The sequence below is a fragment of the Amia ocellicauda genome, chromosome 14 (assembly GCF_036373705.1).
Source record: "Amia ocellicauda isolate fAmiCal2 chromosome 14, fAmiCal2.hap1, whole genome shotgun sequence".
Classification (NCBI taxonomy): domain Eukaryota; kingdom Metazoa; phylum Chordata; class Actinopteri; order Amiiformes; family Amiidae; genus Amia; species Amia ocellicauda.
Genome location: NC_089863.1, coordinates 6571346 through 6591652, shown reverse-complemented (window position 1 = coordinate 6591652; position 20307 = coordinate 6571346). Strand labels below are relative to the sequence as shown.

Below are 20307 nucleotides of genomic sequence, written 5' to 3'. Positions count from 1 at the left end.
CTCTGGAAGCAACAGATATCCCAACAGCACACAATCTCCCAGAAACTAGAAGACTGGAGTGCTGTGCTGCACTGACTCAAAGAGAAAACCTGGATATTTGAGTGCTGCATTTAAAATACAAGTGATTGTTAAAACATTTACACATGGTTCCTGCAGCTATCGGCTGAGCAAATGTAAGTCCCTTTTCAGACATGTTAAGACCAATCTTTACAATACAGTACAATAATACAAGAACACTTTATTGTCCACACAAGGTGGAAAATTGTCTTTGGTCTCACTCAATGAAAAACACAACAAAATATAATCTGTCCACGTATAGATCCATACATACAATAAATAAATACATTATACATTAAAATACATACTAAAATACTATTTAAAATCACCTTGAATTAAGAAAGCTAATTGCACTGGGAATAAAAGATTTCCTGTATACATTTTTGGTTGACAGTCACCCTATATCGCCTACCTGAAGGTACCATCTCAAACTCTGAGAACAAGGCATGCGAGTCACCATCCAGAATACTCTGGGCCTTCATCCTAGTTCTCAGTGCATATAGATCTCCTAACTGACATTGTGGCCTTTTGCACTGTAGAAAGTGCAAGACCCACGGCAAGTATACAAAACTAATTCTGAAAGTGTGATCAGTTCAAATTCTCTTTATTTGATCGACATGTTCCAATATGACTTCTGTGGTTCGGTACATTACCAGCATGTCAGTGATGAAAAGTGTAGTTGGGTTATACTCTGAATCTAAGTTTGGAAAGTGACCGTGCCTCGTTCTTGCAGAAATTCAGAAATTCAGAAATGTGCATGAGCAAAGAAACAGACATCATTTTGTATTCTCAAAATGTTGTTTTCAAAATTAACCCGGTTTATAAACATTTAAAAAATCCTATACAAGATTCTCCTGCATGTTCTTTTAAAAATACAAAAACAAGAGATATCATCAGTGTTGCAAGGAGCGCACCTGTTAACTATTTCACACAACGGAGATGACATGTACGGTAGTTAAGCTCTACAGGGCTCATGTAGCTGCTGCACTCAAACAGGTGGTAAAATGTCCAGTGATTTGGGATACAGAGGAAACAGACGCACTGTTAGACAGTGGCGTCGGTAGATCTGGGCTTTTTGTACTAGCCCCGGGTCTTTTGATCCAATTCCAATAATATATTTGTACTCCGATTATTTACCATAACGGCTTTGCTGTGAGTTTATATACAGACATCTACTTGCGTGTCTTGCAATCATATGAACACACAGTCAGCCCCCCCCGCTCTTACCGGAGAAAACACCATCAGCTAAACTAAATTGGAGATCAGGGGATATTCATAAAACATTCGGGGCCCGCCTAAAACCTGTAGCCCCTCTAAAACCGACGCCCCTGCTGTTAAGCCATCATGCGGATGGTGATGTGCTCTATTATTTATAGGATTGTATTTGTTGTGTTTTTGTTTTGTTGCCCTGGTGTGTTTCAAGTGATTGAACGTGTGGTTTCTTTTGTTTAAGACGTTTTAATGCTTGTGACAGGATGCTGTCTGTCACAGCACGGCTGCTGCAAACAGCTCCCTCGCAAACAGGCTGTGAGCTCACGGCTGCAGGCGACGAGCACCGTGGCGACTGTGACGTCAGGGGCAGCTGTGCATCATCTATTTAATCTCTCTCCTTTCCCGGGTGAAGCAGCTAACCCCTGAGAGACAACCGCGGCATACTTACCCTGAACTCCCTACCTGGTACGTGGAAGGACAGCTATGGAGGCATCTGTGGTGGAGCAGTTGCTGGCTGCAGTGGTGCAGCTGGTCCAGCAACTTCAGGTGCGAGCTCCTGCATCTGTCCCTGCTGTGGCCACAGCGAACCCGGCTTGGGCCGGCTTGAGGATCCCGAAGATGGGGCCGGAGGTATATAGCCTGGTGGCTGGGGTTGATTGACCTTAATTGATCAATCACCCAAGCCACCTGCAATCCATGAGCAGGCAGGGAGGGACAATTAACCCCATCCCTGCCACACACACCTCACCTCACCACACAAAGTATGGAAGGCCGCCATCGGCTGCCCCCTCCCCAGCCGGAACCCAACACCGAGGGGAGGGCGGGAGGGCCGAACGGGAAGGCACCTCCTCCCCCAGGGTCATACACTCTGGCACTGTCCTCCCTGTTCTGTGACCCTGGGCGAGGCAATGGTCCCTCTCCCCGTCCAGGTTCTACTTCCCCTCCAGATTCCACCTCTGGGTGAGGTAATCTCCCTGGCAGTGGTGGTGCCCCCTCAGGGCACAGTAGCCACGACACCGGTACTTCATCCCCGGGCAGCGGCAGCAACAGCAGGCTGGTGACCACGGGCGGTGCGGGCACGTTATCCCTGGGCGGCGGCAGCAGCAGCTGGCTGGCAGCGCAAGAGCAGTCGTTCCCCTGACGGTTGATTTGGAACCAGCAGGTATTAAACTAAACCTGCAGTACTGCTCCTAGCCTCCTGGTGACACCATAAGTGGCGGGGTGGCCAGCAATGGACGCTTGGAGACGGACCACAGGTATAAAGTAAGTCTTTAATTAAATAAACACCAAACAAAATAAACCGGCACAAGGGCCATCCAATATATAGCAGGTGGCTGGGGTTGATTCACCTTAATTGATCAATCACCCCAACCACCTGCAGACCATGAGCAGACAGGGAGGGACAATTAACCCCCTCCCTGCCACAATTGATACCACTGCATTATTTTTATCTTAGAAAATAAGTGCCACATAATGTATATTAATCTACCAGTTTTAGTTATTTTACAAAATGTAAAAGCAGTAGATATTAAGTAAATATATGTTTAAAAAAACGAAGTTGCACTGGTTAAGATTGAGTGCAAGTGCAAACATACTGCAAAACAATAGGGTTACTAATGCAGCTAAATGAACAAACGTCTACTTCTTGTAACGGCAGGGCAATGGGAGAATCTGTGGGACTTTGTTTTGGGGTTAGATTGTAGATTTAATGGGGTTTTTAAATGTACTTTAGCATTATAATTGTGTGATGAATGCGTGATTCATGCATTTTACTGCACAGTAGCAATACTGTAACATTTAAATTATGTTTTAATTGTATGATGCACTTATTCTGTATCATTTAATGTTGCATGCTTTGGCATGGTGTTCCACTATATACAATTGATTTAATTTGAATGAGGATTAAAGATTCTCATTGTCCAAAATAAAAAGGGACATATTCCAAAAATGATTGAGCTAATGAAGTGCTATTACTATTGCTTTTTTTTATCTGTAAATTGACAATAATCTGTGAGCAAAAATGGAACCTGCATATTTATAATCTTTCTTGGGAAGATTATGTGCCTCTTCCCTTCTTTCAGCTTCTTTCAGCTTCATACTCTGCAGCAGACTCCCATTAGCAGACTGCAGCTGCACTTGCTCTCCAGACTACAGAGGGATAAGGGGGTGGGGTCAAGGTGGGGGGAGGTTGGCAGTGGATGCAGGTGGTGGGTGGGATCTATCTGTCCATATTTTTTATTTTTTTCTGTATTGCAGTTTGCTTAATAACTTAATTACAACATATATATATATATATATATATATATATATATATATATATATATATATATTGGACTTGTTTGTCCAGCACATCCCACAGATGCTCGATTGGATTGAGATCTGGGGAATTTGGAGGCCAAGTCAACACCTTGAAGTCGTGATTCATCAGACCAGGCCACCTTCTTCCATTGCTCCGTGGTCCAGTTCTGATGCTCACGTGCCCATTGTAGGCGCTTTCGGCAGTGGACAGGGGTAATACTTATAATACTTATTATTATTATTTTGAAATAGATTATTTGTTGATATCACCTCCTAGTTTTATAGCATACTACTTCAGTAATGAATTAATTGATAGGTGCCAAAAGGTTTTGGGCATAACTTTCTAATCATATATTGAAATCATGATTATATAATTGTATATTATCTATGTATTATAATTTCCTTGATACATGAATACACAATTTCTACAAATGTCTAGCTAGCATTACATTACATTGATATACAGCCGCCGCTGCCATATGTTCCCTACTGACGTGTCTCCGCCTTTAACGCACAGAGTTCTGGGATTCAGCGCTAAACTCTTGCGCATAAGTAAGTGCGCAGTTGTGTTCACTCGCACTGCGCCGACGCACAAACACTCGCTCCCTGAGGGGCAGGACAGCCTTAACGGCCACCGTAGTGCTTCCTCATTCCCTTCCTGCCTGTGTGCGCACTGAGCCGCCCAGCAGCCCGAGCAGCATGTCTCTGTCCCAGCGCTTCACACAGCGCCTGTCCTCGGCTCTGGCCGAGCTGATGAGAGCCGCTCAGTGTGCGGCGCGGAAGGCGCTGGCAGAGACGCTGGCGGAGCACCGAGAGGAGATGAGCCGAAGGCGGCGAGAGACCGAGAGGCTGCGCTGGAGGCTGCGGGAGCTGCGGGCGGCGAAGCGGAGTTTGAGAAGCGGCGGACACGGAGGAGGAGAGACCCCGGGAGCTGCCCTAGGTAACTTGTTCATTGTGTTCATGTCCGCTGGTTAAAGAGACGCGATGCGCAGACGCGATGGGCTGGATCTTATTCTGTGACGCATCTGTGCGGCTTCTCATCAGGGCTGAAAATGCGCATCCGCTCGTTTCATATTAAAAGCGCTGTGAGAGGATGAAGCAAGATGGACACGCATGGAAATTGGGCTTCAAGGCATTGAAGACAGAAAACAGGAAACACTTCTTCACACAGAGAGGCGTCACAATCTGAACAAACTCCCCAGCGATGTGGCTGAAGCTGAAAATGTGGGAACATTTAAAAATCCTTGGCTCACTTAGCTCACTGGTTCTCATCCTTTTTTTAGGGAAGGCACACAGAGCCTTGGAGTTATCCTGAGGCACACCACATGATATCATCACAGATTGTATTGCTTTTACATTGCTAACTGTACATAGGCAATCAGTGCACCATGCATTCCCAACAGGCAAATCATTACTGACCAAAATACAAAACAGGCCTACCATTATAAACTTATCCGTGCAATTGTGGTGGCCAGCCTGAAACAAACTGAGGTTTAGACTGGATTCTTAGAACAGATTGTCTGTGCAATTGCACCATTTTGTTTCAAGATAAACAATGTATCTATGTTTTTGACTAAAGACGTTGACTAAAATGTAACAAGGAACAATCTTAAAAACAGCAATCAGCACTCCTATTCAAATCGAGGGAAAAAAACTATAAAACAACTTAATTAAGCTAATATAACATTGTATTCATTTAAAATTATTAATCAAATAATTAATTCTAATCAAATCTAGTTTAACCATATTTTTCTAACTAGGCAATATAAAAGCTAAGAAGAATCATGATGTCAGAATACACTGTCTTTAACACAGTAAACAGATATATCGTTAAAATAACTTATTTAAAAGGAATACATTAAAAACAATTAGTTGACAATACTGTGTGTACTGCTATTCATAGTCTGTTGTAAAAATAACTTTTTTTAAAATTGTTTTTTGGCACAGAGATGTTACTCCTTGGGGGAATTGAACATTGACACTCTGAGCTCTTGTTCCACAGATTGCAGCCGCTCTGTTTGTTCTGGATGTTTTGAGACCACCTTTCAAAAGTAACGTGCTGTTGTGGAGCTTTGCCGCTTATTCAGCTGCATGCCAGTTCCTTTATAGAGGCTGGCTGATATAATTTCCTTTCAGACCTTGATGAGCTGCATTTCTCTCCCTGTGTGTCTGTGTGAACAAGGTCACTGTTTATATAAATTTAAGTTTATTATTCCAAACATGAATGGGGTTTAATTTAATGTAACGTTAGCGGGTAACAGTGTTACTTTCTCCTTTTTTCACGGAACACCTGCACTCATCCTACGGAACATCACAGTTCCGCGGAACACCGGTTGAGAAACACTGACATAGATACTAATGGACACCAAACGAGCATGGTGGTTCGAATGGCCTCCTCTCATTTGTAAACTTCTTATGTTTCTTATGTTAGCCTTTTGGGGTCCTAAGCAGGATTTAATTCCCCTTGCCCCCTCCTCCCTTTTTTCCTGATCCCATTTTGTACAATGACACGTGTTTAGTGGTTTAGAAGTTTTTGCCCCAGGCTGAAGGTGCGTTCACACTGCCCGCTCGCTAGCGCTACAGAGCGACTCACTCCCATTCATTTCCAATGAGAGCAGACATTCCCGGCGACAGGGGGCGGTGCTGTGCTCGGAGACAAAATCTCCCAGCGAAAGTGACAGTGCAGAGTTGAGCAAAGTTCAACTTTATGCAAATTAGCATAATTAACTGGTATTTATTACACACTTTCAGGGCTCGAAATTAACGTCGTCCTGTCGTCCCGGGGACAATAAAAAATATGTCTGGGATGGTCCTACACAGACTTTGGGACGATTGCGGGCAATAAAAAGATAAAATGCATACACCAGTGGTTCCATACTAACATGTTTAAACACAAGGCTGATGAAACCGATTGTCAACACCTTGAACTCGTGATTCATCAGACCAGGCCACCTTCTTCCATTGCTCCGTGGTCCAGTTCTGATGCTCACGTGCCCATTGTAGGCGCTTTTGGCAGTGGACAGGGGTCAGCATGGGCACCCTGACTGGTCTGCGGCTACGCAGCCCCATACGCAACAAACTGCGATGCACTGTGTGTTCTGACACCTTTCTATCAGAACCAGCATTCACTTTTTCAGCAATTTGAGCTACAGTACTCGTCTGTTGGATCGGACCACACGGGCCAGCCTTCGCTCCCCACGTGCATCAATGAGCCTTGGCTGCCCATGACCCTGTCGCTGGTTCACCACTTTTCCTTCCTTGGACCACTTTTGATAGGTACTGACCACTGCAGACCGGGAACACCTCACAAGAGCTGCAGTTTTGGAGATGCTCTGACCCAGTCAGATGGGCCCTTGTCAAAGTCGCTCAGATCCTTACGCTTGCCCATTTTTCCAGCTTCTAACACATCAACTTTGAGGACAAAATGTTCACTTGCTGCCTAATATATCCCACCAACTGACAGGTGCCATGATAACGAGATTATCAGTGTTATTCACTTCACCTGTCAGTGGTCATAATGTTATGGCTGATTGATGTATAACTGTAACAATATGAAATTTAAATAGTAGTTTCAAATAGAGCTACTGCAGAAAAACCAAACAAACAAAAAGCACGACAGGAAGCATTTTAAAAAGCTGATCACAATGCTGTTCATTAGTGTACCTAGATTCACAGATATATTTTACAGACATTACACTAAAACAACTCAATGTTAAAACTTAGCATTGTTTATGATTCATTGGATTTTTGGTGGTAAAACAACCTTCAAGCTGCAAAAGGCCTGACTGCAGGCCTCATTGTATTTTGTTTTTTCATATTGGTACTTTCAGGGCTGCCTGCACTTCCCATAGTATCCTGTTGTTTTTAATAACTACTGTCAGGGGTGCCATGCAGCTAATTGTTTTTTTGTTTTTTTGGGGGGGTGGTATCCTACATATTTTCAAATGTCAGTGTACTTTAATGTACTGCTCTATAAACTTATTTAATAGTATTGCTCCACTGTTTGTGTTCTCTGTACTGGTATTTCTAATACCAGTTACTGTAGAAACATCTTCGTTTGGGGTTCGCTAAGGAGTGGGACCCTTATATTAATCTCTTGCCAGTCAATCTTTTGGCATGATGAAATTGTATTGTACAAACTATAAGAACAATTGAAACGCAGGAAAAGCACCTGAATACTTCATTATTGAAGTACCAAAGGTAAAGTGATTGACAGCAATATATGCTGTACACCACCGTTACACAAAAAACATAATTTAATACTTTTACTATATTTTAAAAATAATGTAGCATTTTTGTAAAAACACATTTATTGACTTGCGTGGTGTCAATCCATTATGAAACAATAGTATGAGAGAGAGAACAATGCCTATTTTAATGTACCTAATAATTTTAAGCAGATTGCATACTGAATAGAAACAGAACATTACCAACACAAATCTGAAATTTGGGCAAAACGAAAGCCAAAAACGGAACAATATACATGCTTCAGACTGCCACAGAAAAAGCAGGATGAACTAAAATTAAATGCCCAAACAAAGGCTTTTTAAAATGTGTTGTAACAATCAAAGTGTTGATCAGTGTGTGATGTTCTGTACCTGCTGTCATTTACACACAAACACTGGTGGCACAAGGTACACAGCTGATGACGCGCATGCGCTGATTAAAGGGCTGTGGCTAAATTACAGACTGTAGCCGGAGTGGCAAGGGATCATCTAAGATAAATCTTAGTTACTGAAATGTTTCTACATAGGATTGACAAAGGGGAAAAAAAGAAAAGAACAATGGAAAGAATCTGGCGGGCAGGTGCCCCCCGTGCCCCAATGGCATGACACCACTGACTCCTGTGATTCCTGTGTTAGTTGTGTTATCAGGTCTTTGCTGGGAGCAGCTCTGCAAGATCTGCTACAGATCAGTTAGTAAATGAGTTGCTTTCTATGAGATGTGAGGAAATAGAAGCTCCACTTTATTGCTGGAAACTCAATTCCACCAAATACCCCATCCTTGCTGTTTTTGCAAAAAGTTTCTTTGCATTTCAACATCCAGTTGCTCTTCTGAATTCTGCACATCTGTGTTTATTTGCAGTCCTAGAGAGACCGTCTCACCCACGAGCTCATTCACATGCTTGTACATCTGGCAAATATTGTTTACAAGTCTAGTTCTAAGTTCAGGTAAAAAAACAAACTCTACTAGCAACTAGTCTTTTTCTGTTAGAAATTGAAATGTCTCTTGTGCTGAAAGACAGTCTTGTTGTTTTGTTAAAAACCGTATCATTGTTTTCATTCCTTCCACGAGCACTTCTAGGACACTGTAACAGGGACTTAGGGACAGGAGTGTAGGACCCAGGTACGGGCAAGCAAAGACAAAGTCAAAACCAGGTGAGAGGTCAATGTCGGCAAACAGGTATCTAGAGGGAACACGGCAAAGTAGGAGATCCAAGAATCAGTAGTCAAAAAGGAAGCAAGGGTCAAAACACAGGTACTGAAATAGAAATAGATGGATAGAAACAGGAGCATAATGAGGCACAGACATGACAGACCCCCCCCCCCCCCCCCCAAGAGCGTTCTTCAGGGCTATATCCCTCCCAATCGACCAAATATTGCAGATGACCACCTCGATGTCGAGAGCTAAGCAAGGAGCAAACAGTGTAGGCAGGGCCGCCTTTTAACTCCAAGGAAGGAGGAGGAGAACTCGAGGAGTGACGTGTGGAGAGGGAGAGGATACCACTGGCTTCAGGAGGGAGACATGAAATGTAGGAGAGATCCGGTAATGAGGGGGCAACTGAAGACGATAGGAGACCAGGTTGATTTGACTTATGACCTTGAAGGGACCAATGAAGCGGGGACACAGTTTTCTGGAGAGAAGACGGAGTCGAATGTCCCGAGTGCCAGACCTCCTCTCCAGGATGGAATTGGGGAGTCGGTCATTGATGGCGGTCCACCTGCACCTTCTGGCGTTGAATTGCCCTCTGTAGCCTGACGTGGGTAGACTGCCAGACATCATCGCTCCAGCGAAACCAGTCATCAACTGCCTGGATGTCAGATGCTTCCCCAGACCAAGGATACGGGGGAGGTTGGTAGCCAATACACACTGAAATGGAGTAAGGCCAGTAGAGGGATCTGATTAAGGAATTCTGGGCGTATTCTGCCCAGGGCAGGTACCGACTCCATTCTTGCTGTGAGTGGCTGCAATATGCAAGAATCTACCAATTAAGACGTTCCGTCTGGCCGTCTGGTGATATCCAGAGGAGAGACAAACATTGATATTGGATTTGGAAAATCGGTCAACCACCACTAGAACGGTTGTGTTGGGGAGATCCGTGATGAAATCGATAGCATTGGGATAGGGATAGGGAGTGGTTCCAGGAAGCCAGTAGGCCTTTAATGGCAGAACTTTGACTGAGCACAAGTAGTGCAGGTTTGGATAAAGTGGGTGATGTCTCTGACCAGGGATGACCACCAGAATTTCTGCTGAATAAGGGATAGTGCATCCATTGGAAAAGCTGAGGTCTCATATAGGTCGGGACATATATGTGTGTAGAAGGACACTCAGGAGGGACAGGGTCAGTGGTAAGAGCTTGTTGAATTTGATCCCAGAAGATGTCACACCTGATGGGAGCCACAATGCAGGTGGGAGACAGAATAGGTTCAGTAGAGGGCAGATTGTGAGGCGTGTCAAACTGCTGGGATAGGGCATCTGCCTTGATGTTCTTGGAACCAGGGTGATCGGACAATGTGAAGTTAAAGCACGTGAAAAAAAGAGCCCAGCGAGCTTGACATGGGTTGAGCTGTTTGGCAGACCAGATGTACTCTAAATCTCTATGGTCAGTGAGTACCAGGAAGGGATGTTTGGCTCCCTCAAGCCAATGTCTCCTCAAATGCCAGTTTGATAGCTAGGAGCTCCCAATTGCCAATGTCGTAGTTCCGTTCAGCTGTGGAGAGCTTCTTGGAAAAAAAGCACAGGGATATAGTTTAGCGGGTTGTCCATGCTGTCGGGAGAGCACAGCCCCCCACTCCAGACTCGGAGGCATTCACCTCGACCACAAGGGGGAGAGAGGGATCAGGGTGTCGTAGAGCTGGAGCCGTGGTAAACCGGTTCTTGGGTCTAGTAAAAGCAGTAAATGCTGACTCTGTCCAGGAGAGGGCACGAATTCCTTATAAACCTTTAATAAAAATTTGCAAAGTCCAGAAATCTCTGCAGTTCCTTGACGGTTTTATGTTGGGGCCAGTCTGCAACTGCTCTCACTTTCCCCTGATCCATATTGACTCCCTTGGGATCAATGAAGTAACCCAAGAAGCTTAGCGCTGATGGTGGAATTCGCCTTTTTCTGCTTTCACAAAGAGCCCATTCCATAAAAGACACTGAAGGACCTCTCGGACGTGGGAGATATGTTCAGATGATGATGGGGAATAAATGAGTATGTCATCAATATAGACGATAACACAATGGTTCAAGAAACGTCTCAGTGCCTCATTAACAAAGGCCTGAAAAACTGAAGGTGCATTCACTAAACCAAAAGGCATTACTAGATACTCATAGTGACTGCAGTTTGTAATAAATGCCGTCTTCCACTCATCACCTTCCGTGATGCGTATGAGATTGTACACACTGTGCAGATCCAGTTTGGTAAAGAATCTGGCCCCTCTGACTTGTTCCAGGGCAGCGGGGACTGGGGCAGAGGGTAGCGGTATTTAATGGTGAGGTCATTAAGACCCCTATAATCTATACAGGGTCTCAATCCTCCATCCTTCTTTTCAATAAAGAAAAAACCTGCTGTTGCAGGGGATGTTGAGGGTCGAATTATGCCAAGTTTCAGGGCTTCAGTGATGTACTCCTTCATTGCCTGTGACTCGGGGATAGAAAGAGGATAAATACCCCCTAGGAGGGGATGTTCCAGGAAGCAGATTGATTGCACAATCCCATGGTCGATGAGGGGGTAGACCTTATTAAAGACTGCTGCCAGATCCCTATGCTCAGGAGGAATCTCCGGGGGCACAGAAAGGAGAGCGCTCTCAATGTGGGTAGCCCGACAGGGAAGGGATAGACACTGTGAGAAGCAATGAGGACTCCAGGATAGTATTTCGCCGTCCTTCCAAGAAATAGATGGATTATGATAAGAAAGCCATAGGAGTCTCAAGATTAGATCAGCACCAGGTGAATCAATCACAAGAAGCAACAGACTTTCGTTGTGGAGGAGACCAACTTGACGGCTGATGGAAACTGTCCTTTCAGAGACTGTACCAGAACCAATGGGTTGGTTATTGATAGCATTAATTCGAAGTGAAGGGATGCAGGAAATAAGAGGAATGGTAAGCCGATCTACAATTGCGTGAAAATCTACGGTGAATGAAATTTCCCACTGATCGAGAGTCCAGTAAGGCAGAAACATGCATACTCTGAGAACCACTCATGATCTTTACTTTGATGAGACTTTGCGAGCCAGTAAGCAGGGGACATTGTTTGGGGCTTACAGTGACCTTTGGGGAGCTTTTGGTTTGCACTGGACAAGACTCTCTGAAGTGACCTGATTGACCACAATAGAAACACAGTCTCTGCTGTACCCTCCTCAGCCTTTCTTCTGTAGAGAGCCGTGTGCGATTTGATTTGCATAGTTTCAGGTTCCTTATGAGAAGAGAACTCCGACAATGAACAATTCTTCCTGTTCTTCAGCAAATTATCCAGTCTAACAGCGAGTAGAATAAGTTCCTCTAAGCCCATATCCTCATCACGACTGGACATCAGACTGGAGATCATCGTTTAAACCCTGCTGAAAGACTGTTAATAAAGAGCGTTCATTCCATCCACTAATGGCAGCAAGAGTCTGGAATTTCAGGCCATAATCAGCTGCAGGTGAGGTGCCCTGGTGGAGGACAAGTAGCTGTTCGCCAGCATCCTTCCCCTTGGTCGGGTGGTCAAAAGTGAAGACAGATGGTTGATGGACAAAGAATAAAGAACATTGAAGCAGGAAGCCAGCACATCTATCTGGAGCACCGTCATATCTCTCTGGTACAGCAAGGCCAAATAGCAGGGCATCGGATGGGGGGAAGGTTGAAACAAAAGCTTATCTAGTGTGGAAGATATCTGCTGCAGCCTGGAATCATGCTTTCCAAGGAGTCTGCTTTGGGAAGACACTGGTCTGTAATGAAGAAAAGTCTGCTGGGTCCATGTCTTCTGTAACGGGGACTTAGGGACAGGAGCGTAGGACCCAGGTGTGGGTGAGCAAAGACAAAGTCAGAGAGGTCAAGAGGTGAGAGGTCAATGCCGGCAACGAGTATATAGAGGGAATCCAAAAATGTGGTCAGGTAAACAAGCAAGGGGTCAAAAACTAGCAAACACCGCAAAGGCAGGAGATCCAAGACTCGGTAGTCAAAAAGGAAGCAAGGGTCAAAACACAGGTACACCGAAATAGAAATGGATGGCTTAGAAATGCAACTCGGGGAGAATACAAGACTTAACAAAGCACCCAGGAAACAAAGGAGAATATATAGGTCACACTGATGAGCTAGGGCAATGAGGAGCAGGTGAGTGGACTTAATTAGAAAACAAGGATCAATTAACTTAAGTGGCGATGGACTGACAATCAAGGGAAAACTAAAACTCAGAAAACTGTGATCTCTGGAGGTGGACAGGGGCATTCAGAGGCACAGACATGACAGACACCCCCCTGTATATGAACATCTGACAGTCATAAGAAATGTGCTTTGAGAAAAGTAAGTTTTGAAAGAACTTGATTTCCTTAAACTCATCCCTGCATTAGAACAGATGACAGATAAGGCTTTCAGATGTGAAAAAGTTCCGTCACGAAAATGAATCTAATTGGTATTGTTGGTCTCTTGTGAATTTAAACTATCGATATATCTATTCATCACACTTATATATAAAAAAAAAATGTATAGCTTAATTGATGTGTGATACCATAAGTAACGCATAACCATTCAAATATATTGTTGTCCAAAAATCCAGTGCTATGGAAACATTCCCATGTTTGCTTGTTTTTTGGGTTTGTTTTCTAGTGAGGTTTTATTTGTTGTAGGACATCAATAATTATTCAATCTAAATCAAAAGAGACAGTAAGTGACTTTTTTTTTTTTTATTGTTAGTAGAAACTGACATACATACATACATAACCATACTCCCCCTCCCCCTCAGCTGTATTTAAATCAGTAAAATAAACTTAGCTGTGTAACTCTTCAGCCGAGTCCCATACAACCAAACTCCTAGCAGAGGCTGAGTGTAGTTGAGCTGTGGATCTTTCTAAAATAATATCATAAGTGATCAAGCCATATAGAAGAAAATGAAATGGACGGTTCCACCATCATCCCTGCCAGGAACAGCTTCCTGGAATGTGATGATGAGACTAATTTTGAATCATCAGCCAGTAGGAAGATCTCAGGAGAGAGAGGCACCTTCACACCCAGAAGAGGACTCATAATGGAGACCACGAATCTCCAGAAAGTAACAACCTTTGGGCACTCCCAGAATATATGCACATAGGTACCTGTCACTCCCAAGGCACAAGCCTGGCACAGAGGGTCGACACTAATTTTCATCTGAAATGCCCTGAGAGGAGTAGCATATAATTTTTGAGCCAATTCAAAGTGACTGAGCTGATGAGACAAATGTTTGGATGAAGTAAAGATGTTATCCCAAATAGTGCTCCAGTCAGGAGTAACAGCATTTGTACTTCACTCCCTGTCCCATATGGACTTCATTGGAAGGGTCTTAATATTGTAGAATAACAATTTGTTATATATGTGAGAGACAAACCCTGATCCAGGAGAACTACAAAATCAATCTGCCAAAGGATGAGAAAATGCAAAGGAGCTTCCCAGGGAAGCCCATATGCACACACAGGGATGAGCGAAGCCTTGAGGTACACAAAGAGAGAAGCCTGGAAGACCGTAGAACTCTTTCAAGTCCATATATCCCCCAATATATGAATATTGTGTGTAGACCAAGGAGAATAGACACAAGGTTGTAATGTATGGGTAACAATAGTGCCCATGCGCAGAGACATTTGTGGTTTAGACCAGTGAAAGGGAGATCCTGTAAATGATAGGGTTTGACTAAAGTCTCTTCAGCTGGAAAGCCCAATAATGAAGTTGAAGATTTGGTAAAGCAAGACCCCCAGATTTAGGACGTTGCAAAGTTGCTAGACAAATTCTATTTTTTTTTATTAAGTACAAAAGTTTACAAATGAGAGGAGGCCATTCGCCCCATCGTGCTCGTTTGGTGTCCATTAATAACTGAGTGATCCAAGGATCCTATCCAGTCTGATTTTAAATGTTCCCACATTTTCAGCTTCAACCACATCACTGGGGAGTTTGTTACAGATTGTCACAACTCTCTGTGTAAAGAAGTGTCTCCTGTTTTCCATTTTGAATGCCTTGAAGCCCAATTTCCATTTGTGTCCCCGGGTGTGTGTGTCCCTGCTGATCTGGAAAAGCTCCTCTGGTTTGATGTGGTCGATGCCTTTCATGATTTTGAAGACTTGGATCAGAATGTCAAAAGTGTAGAATTGAGAACAAAGGCAGTGATGTTAAGACTGTACAATGCACTAGTTAGAGCTCATCTGGATACTGTGGACAGTTCTGGGCTCCACACTTCAAGAAAGATATCGCTGCTCTAGAGGCAGTTCAGAGGAGAGCAACCAGACTTATTCCAGGTCTGAAGGGACTGTCCTACTGAGAGACTGAGGAACTGAACCTTTTCACCCTGGAACAGAGGAGACTACGTGGGGACTTGATCCAAGTCTTCAAAATCATGAAAGGCATCGACCACATCAAACCAGAGGAGCTTTTCCAGATCAGCAGGGACACACGCACCCGGGGACACAAATGGAAATTGGGCTTCAAGGCATTCAAAACGATCTACAGCTGAAAAAATCTAATAAATTAGTAAGACATGATCTGCCTCGTCTAAACCCATGTTGACTATCTCCAAGAATATGGTTTTCATTAAGATGCTCCTCTGTTTTCTGCCTAATCTTTTCCAACATTTTACAGGTGATGCAGGTGAGACTGATTGGTCTGTAATTTCCTGGCTCAGTTTTGTCTCCTTTCTTGTGGATTGGTTTGACATTTGCTGTCTTCCAGTCAGTTGGCACATCCCCTGTTCTAAGTGTCTTTTGGAATAATTGAGTTAGCGGCCTATAAATAATGTCCATCATTTCTTTAAGTACTGTTTGGAAGTATAATCTCTGTCAGAGGGGTGCTGTACTTGCCAAGGGTCGCAAACGCATAAATCAGAGGTAAACTCCTTTAAAAAATTGGGTAATTTTGGGAGATGGTGCGGGTGAAGAGTATGATGTATCTAACACTGGAATAAATAGCTGATTGAAATCCCCTGCCAATATAATATGCATATTTGCCGGGTCATGGTTAACTTTCAGAACAACAGGAGACACCAGGCAATGTTCTGCTCTGTAGAGGCAGAGCCTTGCCCTGACCGGTCCAAACGCCTTTCTCTTCACAGCAGTGACAGCAGAGTAATCCACATAGACGGCTAATTTCCGACTTGGACAATAACTGCATCTGATGTGCGACCAGCTGCGCTGTTGGTCAGTGTAACAGAGGCACTGGAAAATCAAAGAGCAAGGATGGAGGACAATTTGGAGGCATCAGAATAGGGTCTGTGTGCTCTGCTCAACTCCAATAAGGGAGCATTTTGGTTGCATTCTGGGAACCAACGAGGGATTAGTTGTTGAAGAAAACGAACTGGTTCATTTCCCCCACTCCCTCCGTTAGCTCAACTACCCTCACATTGCAGTTTCTGGCCTCAGTATCTGCCAACTTGTCTTGCATTGTGTCAATGCGAGCATGGCATTGATGAAGATCAGCTTCTTGTTGAAGGTCACGGGATCTCCGGGTTTTATTTTCTTAATTGAATACATACTGTATCTGTTATGTATGATTTATTAAGAGCTCTGAAGGGCTCTAAGGAGTTTTATTCATGTCATTTATAAGGCAATGTGTAAAATGTCGGTGACTTATTTTCCGTGATTAATTGCCGGGATGCCCTAATTCTGATCTGCTCTCCTGTCTTGTCCTCCTCCAGGAGCTGGAGAAGACACCGCCCTCCCTGACTCTGGGAAAAGGTCTCCCACTGAGCAGCAGCCCTGTGAGCAGGAGTGGGGCTCCAGTCTGAGGCAGGACACAGAGCCCACAGCTACTGAAGACAACAAGAGTCTGTCTGAGCAGCACAGGAGCAGACACAGTGAAATGGAGCTCAGTGGACTGGAGTCTGGCCACATGGTTGAGACACAGACTGTGGGTTCAACACAGGGACTCAGTGCACTGGGATCTGAGTGTGGACCCAGTGCAGCTGGTGTTGAGCCAGACTCTACCAGTACACAGTGTGAGCCCAGTGTTGCGTCTGTTCACATTAAAACAGAGGACAATGAGCTGGAGTGGGAAATGCATACAGTTTTGAAAGATGAACCCTGTAATCTTAGAACAGAGAATATTACAGGAGGCCTCTGTAAACTGGAGCCGCAGCTTCCTGTAGATGGACTGTGTGACACTGATTCTGTTGCCTTGAGGACGGGGCTCAGTGGAGGCAGTGACAGTGCAGTGAGGGGTGAGAGCACATCTTCACACTGCAGACAGCTGCGTCCTGGACCCTCCAGCTCTGACCCCCCTCCCTCAAACACAACTAGGAAAACTCGGGGCTACCATCGCTGCCCCCAGTGTGAGAAAATGTATAGGAATTATGGAAGCTTAAAAAAACACCAATGCATTCTTGCAAGGAAAAGAGTGCACAGCTGCACCCAGTGTGGGAAGAGTTTCTATTGTGCAACAAAACTGACAATTCACCAGTACATTCACACCGGGGAGAAACCATACAGCTGCACCCAGTGCGGGAAGTGCTTCACTCAGGCAGCAAACCTTAAATATCACCAGCGCATTCACACAGGGGAGAAACCGTACAGCTGCACCCAGTGCGGGAAGCTCTTCACTCAGGCAGCAAGCCTTAAATATCACCAGCACATCCACACCGGGGAGAAACCGTATAGCTGCACCCAGTGTGGGAAGAACTTCCGTAATGCAAAATCCCTTAAATATCACCAACATATTCACACTGGGGAGAAACCGTACATCTGCACTCTGTGTGGCAAGAACTTCCGTAATGCAAGAACCCTTAAATATCACCAACATGTTCACACAGGAGAGAAACCATACTCTTGCAGCCAGTGTGGGAAGTGCTTCACTATTGCAGCAAGCCTTAAATCTCACCAGCGCATCCACACAGGGGAGAAACTGTACAACTGTTCCCAGTGTGGGAAGAGTTTCAGTTGTGCAAAAAATCTGACAATTCACCAGCGCATTCACACAGGAGAGAAACCGTACAACTGTTCCCAGTGTGGGGAGAGTTTCAGTTGTGCAACACATCTGACTATTCACCAGCGCATTCATACAGGAGAGGAACCGTACAGCTGCACCCAGTGCGGTAAGAGCTTCACTTATGCATCAAGCCTTAAATCTCACCAGCGCATCCACACGGGGGAGAAACCGTACAGCTGCACCCAGTGTGGGAAGTGCTTCACTTATGCATCAAGCCTTAAATCTCACCAGCGCATCCACACGGGGGAGAAACCGTACAGCTGCACCCAGTGCGGTAAGAGCTATACTAAATTAGTAAGCCTTAAATCTCACCAGCGCATTCACACGGGAGAGAAACCGTACAGCTGCAATCAGTGCGGGAAGTGCTTCACTATTGCAGCAAGCCTTCAATCTCACCAGCGCATCCACACAGGGGAGAAACCGTACAGCTGTTCCCAGTGTGGGAAGTGCTTCACTTACGCATCAAGTCTTGAATCTCACCAACGCATCCACACCGGGGAGAAACCGTACAGCTGCACCCAGTGTGGGAAGAACTTTACTACATCAGGAAGTCTTAAACGTCACCAGCGCATTCACACAGGGGAGAAACCATACAGCTGCTCTCAGTGTGGGAAGAACTTCACTCAGACAGCCCAGCTTAAATCTCACCAGCGCATCCACATGGGGTAGAAACTGTACAGCTGTACCCAGTGCGGGATGGGCTTCAGTTGTGCAAGAAATCTGACAATTCACCAGCGCATTCACACAGGAGAGAAACCGTACAGCTATGGGAAGAACTTCAGTCAGGCAGCACACCTTAGTTCTCACCAGTGCATTCACATGAGAAGAAATACAGCTGCACCCATTGTGGGAAGAACTTCCTTCATGCAAGAAGCCTTAAATCTCACCAACACATTCACACAGGAGAGAAACTGCACAGCAGCTCCTAGAGTGGGAAGAGCCTCAGTTAAGCAAGCAACCTTTAATCTCAGCAGTGTATTCATACTAGAGATAATCTGCACTGGATTAGATTTGTATATTAAAATTACACACACCGTTATGTTCATAGTTATATGTATTTGTGCTATGTGTATCATTGTGTTGTAGCAGTCAGCCAGCTCCTATACTCTCCTGAAGAATCACCAGAAAAATATAATTCTGAGTCAACGTGGTGGGGGAGTAACAGCTTGTCTGTGTGTATGGCAAGCATCAAATATGTCAAGAAAAATAGCATGCTTTTAAAATCACAACCAGGAATCGATCTTTTTAAATTTGACAAGAAAACATTGAAACTTTTCTTTCTCTCTGAAATCAGCTGCAATATAGCTTTAATGAGACGATGCAAGAAGCTGAAATGAACTCGGAGAGTTGTATTTACTCAACGCACACTGCGCTACTTTAGACTTGTGATTGGTGTGTAATTTAAGTTCAACTCCCAGATTTAATTTAGGTTTACAATTTTTGCCTTAAAAAGCAATGTGATTTATTTGTATTTATCTAATTGATAGGTTTTGATCATTAAACATTCCATCAGGTCTCCTGATTTAAATTGAGATACATACACTTTTGAAGTACTTATATATATATATATAAATGTGTAATAATCAAAGTTTTATTGAAATTGAAGGAATGGTTAATTGGTTTGCAGTCAATCAGATACTTGATACAGTAATAATGAAATGGTGTACTTACAATATTGCCCCAGAATAGATTAATTAATGTTTTCTTTATATATTACCCTTTTATTTATTTATTTATTTATTTATTTTTGTATTCATTTTAATAATAATGGTAAGAAGAATATAATCAATGTTGGTATGTATGGAGCCATTACCAGAATCCCTGTAACAGGTACAATTATTGTGCTGGTTCGTGTCGCACACAGTTTCATATAAGGGAGTGACGTCACACTTGGGCGGATTCTAGAGTTCTGCCCTCTGTCATAGTGTTTGAAGTGTGAGTGCAATCCCTGCAGCAGTTTTGGTTATTTGAATAGCCTCAAAACTAAAATTACATTTTTGCCATTGCTGGGGTGGAGGAGGAAATATAAATCTTACAATAACAGAGTTGCCAGTCTGGTCTGATCCAACAGACGAGCTACTGTAGCTCAAATTGCTGAAAAAGTGAATGCTGGTTCTGATAGAAAGGTGTCAGAACACACTGCATCGCAGTTTGTTGCGTATGGGGCTGCGTAGCCGCAGACCAGTCAGGGTGCCCATGCTGACCCCTGTCCACTGCCGAAAGCGCCTACAATGGGCACGTGAGCTTCAGAACTGGACCATGGAGCAATGGAAGAAGGTGGCCTGGTCTGATGAATCACGAGTTCAAGGTGTTGACTTTCCCCAGCTGTCAATCCAATCGAGCATCTGTGGGATGTGCTGGACAAACAAGTCCGATCCATGGAGGCCCCACCTCGCAG

General features: G+C 44.2%; 1 protein-coding gene across 1 annotated transcript; it reads left to right on the top strand.

Annotated features, from left to right (window-relative positions):
* The first annotated feature begins 4192 nt into the window (after nt 1-4192).
* On the top strand, nt 4193-19441 carry LOC136768469 (zinc finger protein 345). The gene is made up of 2 exons (XM_066722697.1): nt 4193-4507; nt 16624-19441. Exons 1-2 carry the CDS (start codon nt 4267-4269, stop codon nt 18576-18578), a joined length of 2196 nt encoding a protein of 731 aa, XP_066578794.1. The 5' UTR covers nt 4193-4266; the 3' UTR covers nt 18579-19441.
* Nucleotides 19442-20307: the final 866 nt, after the last annotated feature.